This window comes from Eretmochelys imbricata, chromosome 14, assembly GCF_965152235.1.
Source record: "Eretmochelys imbricata isolate rEreImb1 chromosome 14, rEreImb1.hap1, whole genome shotgun sequence".
In the NCBI taxonomy this organism is placed as follows: Eukaryota; Metazoa; Chordata; order Testudines; family Cheloniidae; genus Eretmochelys; species Eretmochelys imbricata.
The window spans coordinates 51962541-51970044 of NC_135585.1; the positions used below are offsets into that span (position 1 = coordinate 51962541).

Genomic DNA, 7504 nt, shown 5'->3' on the forward strand with positions numbered 1-7504 from the left:
AGAAGATTGGGGGTGCATCCTTGTTCAGGTCAAGATGCTGGCTCCAGTCTGGGCTCCCCCCCGACACTCCCAGCCCTGACCCACCCAGCACCACTTAATCCCTCTCCAATCCCCCTCCAGAACTAGGCTCTCCCAACCTGAGTTCCCAGGGGGTTATTATTGTAGGGTCTCCTCCCCTCTGGGGCTGGGTGGGCCAGTTTGTTATTGCAGGGCAGCTGGCGAGCACTGGGACAACACACAGCAGTGTGCGATTGTGGAGCCCCTTGCATTCACAAGGGCAGTGCAGGAAGGTTGGTTATTGTAGGGTTTCCTGTGGGTGTTTGCTGATTTGTTGTTGTAGGGTAACTAACAAACACGGGTGCTGCTGTGCCGACCAGTTTGTTATTGTAGGGTCTCTCAGGCGTACTGGGGGTTGCTCATTATTCTAGGCTCACCCAGTAGCCCTGGGAAGGACACTAGTTTGTTTTGGTAGGGTCTCTCATCACCTGGACAGGTTTCAGAGTAGCAGCCGTGTTAGTCTGTATCCCCAAAAAGAAAAGGAGGACTTGTGGCACCTTAGAGACTAACCAATTTATTTGAGCATGCTTCCGATGGAGTGAGCTGCAGCTCACGAAAGCTTATGCTCAAATAAATTGGTTAGTCTTTAAAGTGCCACAAGTTCTCCTGTTCTTTCCACACCTGGAGTGATTTTTAATACACCACCACCCCCTGGTGGTCTGTTCGAGAGACTGCACCTTCTGGTTCCCTTCCCTGGGTTCCTACAGAGACAGCCCCAAGGTCTCGTCGGCTTAACTGGGACAAGAGGCAGGAGCCAACCTCTCTAGGTGAGGCGAAGGGCGCCTCTTTCAAGAGAACCCACCAAAAGCAAGTCAGTTCTGTAAACCTAGCTGCAGGGTAAAATAAATAACCCCAAGCCCTTCCGCTGGGATGCAGCCACCTCTGGGGAGGGGCAGCTGGGGAACAGCCTCGCAGCGACATTGCATGGGGCTCACTCCCCCAGCCCTGAGATGCAGCCACCTCTGGGGAGGGGCAGCTGGGGAACAGCACCCAGCGGAGCTGTACAACACTTTAGGAGGGGACTTCTGTGGCCAGTTAAAGTTGCAAAGCGCGGCGGGGTTTAGGCCTAGGGACTAGAATAAGATGCATGGGAATTAGGCCAGGACAACGGGGTTACCACCCCACCTCTTGGGAAAAGGGATCAAGGGACGTTTACCAACTTCCTCCAGCACAACGCCCCCTAGTGCTGCACTAGGGCATTGGTATCAGTGGTGAGTGCCAGGGGACAGTGCCCCTTTTCAAGACCCCCCCCCCCCCGGCTCCCTGCAGCACCTTGTTCCAGTGCTAACCCCGCCTGACCCTTCAGATCAGACAAGAGCCTTAGCTGAGGCTGCCCCCCCCCCCCGCCCCCAGCTGTCTGCTCCGTCTAATCCAGCAGGAATGCATGACGCACACATGCCGGTAGATCTATGTCATAGCCACAGCCCCCTGCATCGGCCCTTGGAACAGGGCCTGGATTCTCCCCAGCCAGCCCAGCATTCAGCCCCCTGCCTGTCTCGCTAAGAGCAACCTTGGGGTGCAGATGTCAAACCCCACCTCGCTCCTGGGAGGGGGGGGGGAACGGAGGCATTGCCATAGAGCAGTGGATTTCAACTTTTTTTTTTCATTTGCGACCCCCCTAAAAAATTTCAGATGGCAGTGTGGACCCTCCCCGGAAATCTTAAACATAGTCTGCAGAACCCCAGGGGTCCGCTGAAAACCCCTGTTATATAGCAACTCTGCGTCTCTAATGCAGAGATGCAATACAATGGCCCTTGCGCCTGCACCAACACCACCCCCTGGTGGTGAGACAGTGAAATGCTATGGCTCGTGTGTCTGCACCAACGCTGCCCCCTAGTGGAGAGAGAGTGAAATGCTATGGCCCGCGTGCTTGTACCAACACGGCTCCCTACTGGAGAGATGTGGTATAATGCAATGACGAGGGTGCACCCAGCACACTGCCCCCTGCTGGGGAAATGTAATGCAATGCCATGGCAAGGGCGCATGTACCAACATCACTCCCTAGCAGGGAGCATCATAACTGCTTGCTTGTCTGTCAGAGGCTGTTGTCCATCTGCAGAGCAGCGATTATTTTCCCTTAGCTGCAGGATGGTGTTTCTGGAGTGGGCGGAGCAGTTCTCTTCCCAGCACTGCCGAGCTCCCAACAGCCAAGACGAGAAGCATGCATAGGGCACCCCAGACTTGTTACAGCACCATCTGTTTCACAGCTAGGGACACAGCGGCAAAGACAAGTGACTCGCCGTGTCAAGTGGAGAGTGGCTGAACTGGGGATAGAACCCGGGAGCCCCGGCTCCCAGCCCACTCCTTGCTCTAACCACTAGACCCCATTCCCCTCCCAGAGCTGGGGGTAGAACCCGGGAGGCAGACAAGTGTGTAAAAGAAGCAACAACTTGTATTTAAAAAAAATTTGTTTTCTCAGATCGCACAAAAATCAAAGATACAAAAATACTTTATCAGCTTCGGGTTAAGACCAACACATTAAAAAAACCCAGCACTTAAAAATAAAGGTTCCTGGTTAAGGCATTGGTGTAAGGCTGGGGTCCCCTCCCAGAGCCAGGAATAGAACCCAGGAGTCCTGACTCCCAGTTTCATGCCCAGCCCAGAGCAGTCGCAGCCTCCTGCATCAGAACAGAGAAACCATAAAACACGAGACTTGGAGACCAAGTGTCTCAGGTCTGATCCAAAGCCCAGCCAGATCTTCCCATTGACTCCCATGGGCTTTAGATCCAGCTCTAAGTCCAGTTAAAATCTCCACCTGCTGAGACACAAAGACTGGGGTTCTGGGGACAGAAGAAGCTGCTCCCTCAGCCCCCATCCCTAATGTGCCTCAATTCAGACCTCTGATAATTACTGAGGCCGCCAGCAAGGGGGCGCAGAGGTGCCTAAAGTGAATGGTTGGGGCCAGGATCCCCATCAGTTTCATTCATAGGGCGCAGGTAGATGGGAATGGCTTTTGGTTACTAGCGAATGGAACCGGAACTGGCGTCCCAAGAGGAGAAAGGCCCGGTATCCCATGCCTCAATCCCCTGAGCCAGCCAGTTTCCCTGCCCTGGCTGGATTGGAGCTGGCGCCCCCTAGAGGGGAAAGGCCCCATGTCCTATTTACCGCACCCCTGAACTGGCCGCTCCCCGATAAAGCATCTGTCCCAGTGTGTTACTAAATTAAGCACAGATTTATCATCATTTTGTTTAAAAAAAAAACAAAACATTTTCAGAGAATCTTTTTGCAGCCACAACTGCGGATTGAAACAAAACACACTGGGTAAAGCAGCCGGGTAAAAGCCAGGGGTCCTGACTCCAAGCCCCAACCCAGCCCTCTGACCATGAGACTCCCCTTCCCTCTCAGAGCTAGGGACAGAACCTAGGAGTCCTGACTCCCAGCTTCCCCTGTTCTAACCCACTAGATCACATGCCCCTCCCAGAGCTGGGGCTCGAACCCAGGAGTCCTGACTCTCAGCTCCCACCCTGCTGTAACCACTAGACCCCACTCCCATCCCAGAACTGGGAATAGAACTTAAAACCCTAGGAGAGGAGACTGGGCTCTAATGGTTAGAGCAGGGAGCCAGGACTCCTGGGCTCTACCCCCTGTCTCTGGGAGGGAGTAGAGCCTCGTGGTTAGAGGAGGGACTGGGTTGGTTTGCAAGCGGCTGCGGATGTTAGGCACTCAGAAGTGATAATCCTACAGTAACTAATGCAGGGTTTTTGACCTAAGGGCATCAGTGCATGGCAGAGACCCAGGCCCTGGCCCCTCAGCTCTCCTTGCCAGCCGCAGGGCCATTGTGGGCCAGCAGGTCCCCATAGGCCGCCTCCTCGCGGGAGAAGACCAGGAATTTCTTGTCGAGCTGGGCACGCAGGTAGAGGTAGTCCTGCTGGTCCAGGCTGTGCCCACAGCTCAGGTAGGTGGTGAAGAGGCCAGCCAGCAGGAGGCGATCCAGAGACAGGCAGGGCACGGCCCAAAGCACCAGCAAGAACTCCAGGTAGACAGGGTGGCGAAGGTGGGAATAGAGCCGCACGGCCCGCACGGACTTCAGCGCCAACGGGTCCCCCATGCCCAGGCAGTGGTAATAAACCTGGGGGGCAGGAGGAGAGGTTAAGGGCAGAGTTGAGACACCCCCCAGATCTGAGGCTGGATTGGAGCCGGCGCCCCCTAGAGGGAAAAGGTCCCGTGTCCCATTCCCCATCCCCCTGAGCCAGCCAGTCCCCCAGCCTGGGGCTGGATCAGAGCTGGTGCCCCCTAGACGGGAAAGGCCCCTGTCCCATTCCTCATCCCCCGAGCCAGGCAATCCCCCTGCCCGGGTTGCAAGGAGACCGAGGTACCTGTTTGACTCCCATGAGCTCAGCATAGTCGAAGATGAGGGTGACGCTGAAGATAACCAACCAGGCAATGAAGTGCAGGATGAAGCAGATGAGCGGGACCCAGGTGTCCCAGGGCTCCGCGCAGGCGTTCCAGAGCAGGGGGCCATGCCGGACGGGTTGCCAGTACCGCATCAGCAGCTGTGGGGGTGTCCCATTAGAAATACTTCTGAAAAAGGCCCCCCCCCCCAGCCCCGACCTGCAGCCCCCTGCTATCCCAGCCCTGGGCTACCCCCAGCCCCCTGCTATCTCAGCCGTGGGCTCCCCCACAGCTGTGCCGGTGCCTCTCACTCCCGACCCGCAGCCCCTTGTGGTACCTGGAGGGCCAGGGCGGTGCAGAAGACGTAGAAGGATCTCTGCAGCACCCCGAAGCAGCTGGTGGTCCAGCGCTTGACCAGCGCGGTAGCCATGAGGCTATGCTGCAGCACGAAGAGTGCCACCAGGCCCAGGTCCATGGCCAGGGGCCACAGCACCCTGGGGTCCCGCAGGGCAGCCCCCCACTCCACGCTGGGGGTGGCCTCTGCAAAGGGGAAGATGGGGATTAATGGGGGGCAGAACGTACCGAGCGAGGAGTCACCCATTTGGCTCCAGCATAGGGCACTGCTCCCTCTCCCACACCCAGTTCCCTCTTTGCTCCCCAGCTCCCAACCTTGGCCTGATCCCCAGCAGGGCCCCTGTCCCACCCTGACCGCCCTCCCCTCATAGCTCCCCCCAATCCCGTCTTGTCACCATTCTCCACTTACCCACCCCAAACTCACTCCCCCTCCCACTGGGCCCCTCCCAACCCCCTGATTGGGATGGATTTCCCCCAGGATCCACCCCACCTTGAGGGGCTTCCCTCTGGGTGTCCTCTGTTTATCCACTCCCACCCCGGGTCTCCCCTCCTAACCCTCTCCCGCCCTGGGTCGTCTCTAGGGATCCGCCTCCTCCCAGTCTCTCCTACCGACCCCCCAGTCTCCCTCTAGGTCTCTCCTACCAACCCCTTCTGCCCCAAGGCCTCCTCTAGGGCTCCCCCTCCCTTCTGAACCCCCTCCCGCCCTGGGTCTTCTCTAGGGCTCCCCCTCCCTTTCCAACCCCCTCCCGCCCTGGGTCTTCTCTAGGGATCCGCCTCCCCCCAGTCTCTCCTACCAACCCCCTCTGCCCCAGGGCCTCCTCTAGGGCTCCCGCTCCCTTCCCAACCCCCTCCGGTCTCCCCCTAGGTTTCTCTTACCAACCCCCTCCACCCCAAGGCCTCCTCTAGGGCTCCCCCTTCTTCCCAACCTCCTCCCGCCCTGGGTCTCCTCTGGATTCCCCCTCCCCTGCCAACCTCCGGGGTCCCCGCTAGGTCTGGTCTCCCCCCACCCAACCCCCTACCCCCAAGTTTCTCCCTAGGTCTCTCCTCTCAACCCCCCCCCCCCTCCGCCATCTCTCCCCCCAGCTCCATCCCCCGGCACCTCCCTCCTCCTCCTCCTCCTCCTCCTCTCCCCTTCCCTTCTGCCCCGGGTCCCCCCCCCGGCCCCAGCCCCGGCCGGCCCCGGCCCCACGCACCCGGCCGCCCCCCGCCGGGCAGCACGGCGCGCAGCGAGGCGAAGCGGATCAGCTCCACGCCGGTGCCGAAGGTGAAGAGGAAGCTGCCCAGGGCCGGGACCAGCAGCAGCAGCGAGGCCGCCATGGCAAGCAGGGAGCCGGGGCGGGGCCTCCGCTTCTCCCGCCGCCCGGAGAGTCCCGCCCCGGCCCGGGGAGGGGCTTCCCCCGGGGACCTCCCCAGGGACCCGCCAGGCAGCGGAGGGGCTTCCCCGGGATTCCCCTCCCCAATGACCCGCCCCGGCCGGGGGAGGGGTTTCCCCTGGGATCCCCGCCCCAGTGACCCGCCCCGGCGGGGGGAGGGGTTTCCCCTGGGATCCCCGCCCCGGCCGGGGAGGGGTTTCCCCTGGGATCCCCTCCCCAGTGACCCGCCCCGGCCGGGGGAGGGGTTTCCCCTGGGATCCCCGCCCCGGCCGGGGAGGGGTTTCCCCTGGGATCCCCTCCCCAGTGACCCGCCCCGGCTCGGGGTGGGGGGTTTCCCCAGGGATCCGCCTCCCCAGTGACCCTCCTCTAGGGGGAAGGGGCTTCCTGGGATTTCCCCCATCCCACCTCCAGTGAGTCAGTGACCTGCCCTCAGGGAAGGGCTTCCCCCGGGAATCCCTGTTCCCTAGGCTTCCCAAGGCTGAAAGGGAATCTCCCTCCTCTTGGGAATTTGCCTCTTTCTGAGCTCCCCCACCCCGAGTAGGCAGGTTTCCCTTTTGATCCCTCCAAAAAAGCCCCTCCCCCATGACATTCTCCATCCTTCCCTCTCCTTTAGGGGGAGCCAGGTGTCTCTCCCCAGGCCCCACCTACTGCCCCTCTCTGGGATTCTTATGGGGCCCCCTCTTCCCAGAGATCTCCCTGCACTGGGGACCCCCTCCAGAGATTCCCCATCAACCCCCCCCCCGCCTGCTCATCCCTCCAGAGCACTACCCCCAAGTCCCCCACTACTTGGGACTCCCTTAAAGATTCCCCACCCTCTCCTGACCCATGGGGATATATCAGGGATACCCCAGATCAATGCACCCCCAGATCAACCCACACAGCCCTGTCCAAGGAAGGGCTGCCTTCCCATCCATCCCCATATCATCCCAGCCCCGCTGCATCCCTGGGCTCCCCCTCATCACCCCCAGGCCCTGCTGCATCCCCTCCCCATGGCCCCAAGCTCCCTTCCACCCCTCGCATGCCAGGCCAAGTCTCAAGAATCCCCACTTTGAAGCTATTTAAACCTTCCCATTGCAGTTTGATTCGGGCTAATGGCACCGTGATTTTAACCAGGTCTTAAGCTAACAGGCTCACCTCTTCTCCAGGGAGGCGCTGCTCTCCTGAATCACAGCTCTTCTGCCTAGGGAGATCCGAGAGCACAGATGTCTAGCCCATTTTTATTAAACTCTCTGTCTCCCTCCCGGAGGTCAGAGCTGGCAAGATTAGCCACAGCTCCCTCTGCTGCCCCTAAAGTCTTTGAATCCAGGGTAGTTACATTAACCTAGGCGGGCTGAGGATTGAACGTGGGAGCCTCATACTCTGCCTTTTTCATGTGATCAAGGGGACCA

At 59.6% G+C, this 7504-nt stretch overlaps 1 protein-coding gene across 1 annotated transcript; it reads right to left on the bottom strand.

Annotated features, from left to right (window-relative positions):
* Window positions 1-2431: 2431 nt before the first annotated feature.
* Window positions 2432-6188, bottom strand: NRM (nurim). Its single transcript, XM_077833558.1, has 4 exons — window positions 5937-6188; window positions 4727-4929; window positions 4374-4550; window positions 2432-4126 (listed from the first exon to the last, which is right to left on the bottom strand). Exons 1-4 carry the CDS (start codon window positions 6058-6060, stop codon window positions 3806-3808), a joined length of 825 nt encoding a protein of 274 aa, XP_077689684.1. The 5' UTR covers window positions 6061-6188; the 3' UTR covers window positions 2432-3805.
* Window positions 6189-7504: the final 1316 nt, after the last annotated feature.

Excerpts from the sequence above, each read along its gene's own strand:
- NRM (XM_077833558.1), bottom strand. The coding sequence starts at position 6,060 with ATGGCGGCCTCGCTGCTGCTGCTGGTCCCGGCCCTGGGCAGCTTCCTC. Across the intron at positions 4,930-5,936 it reads GCCCGGCGGGGGGCGGCCGG|AGGCCACCCCCAGCGTGGAG; the intron begins GTGCGTGGGGCC and ends TCCCCTTTGCAG. Across the intron at positions 4,127-4,373 it reads AGCTCATGGGAGTCAAACAG|GTTTATTACCACTGCCTGGG; the intron begins GTACCTCGGTCT and ends CCTGCCCCCCAG.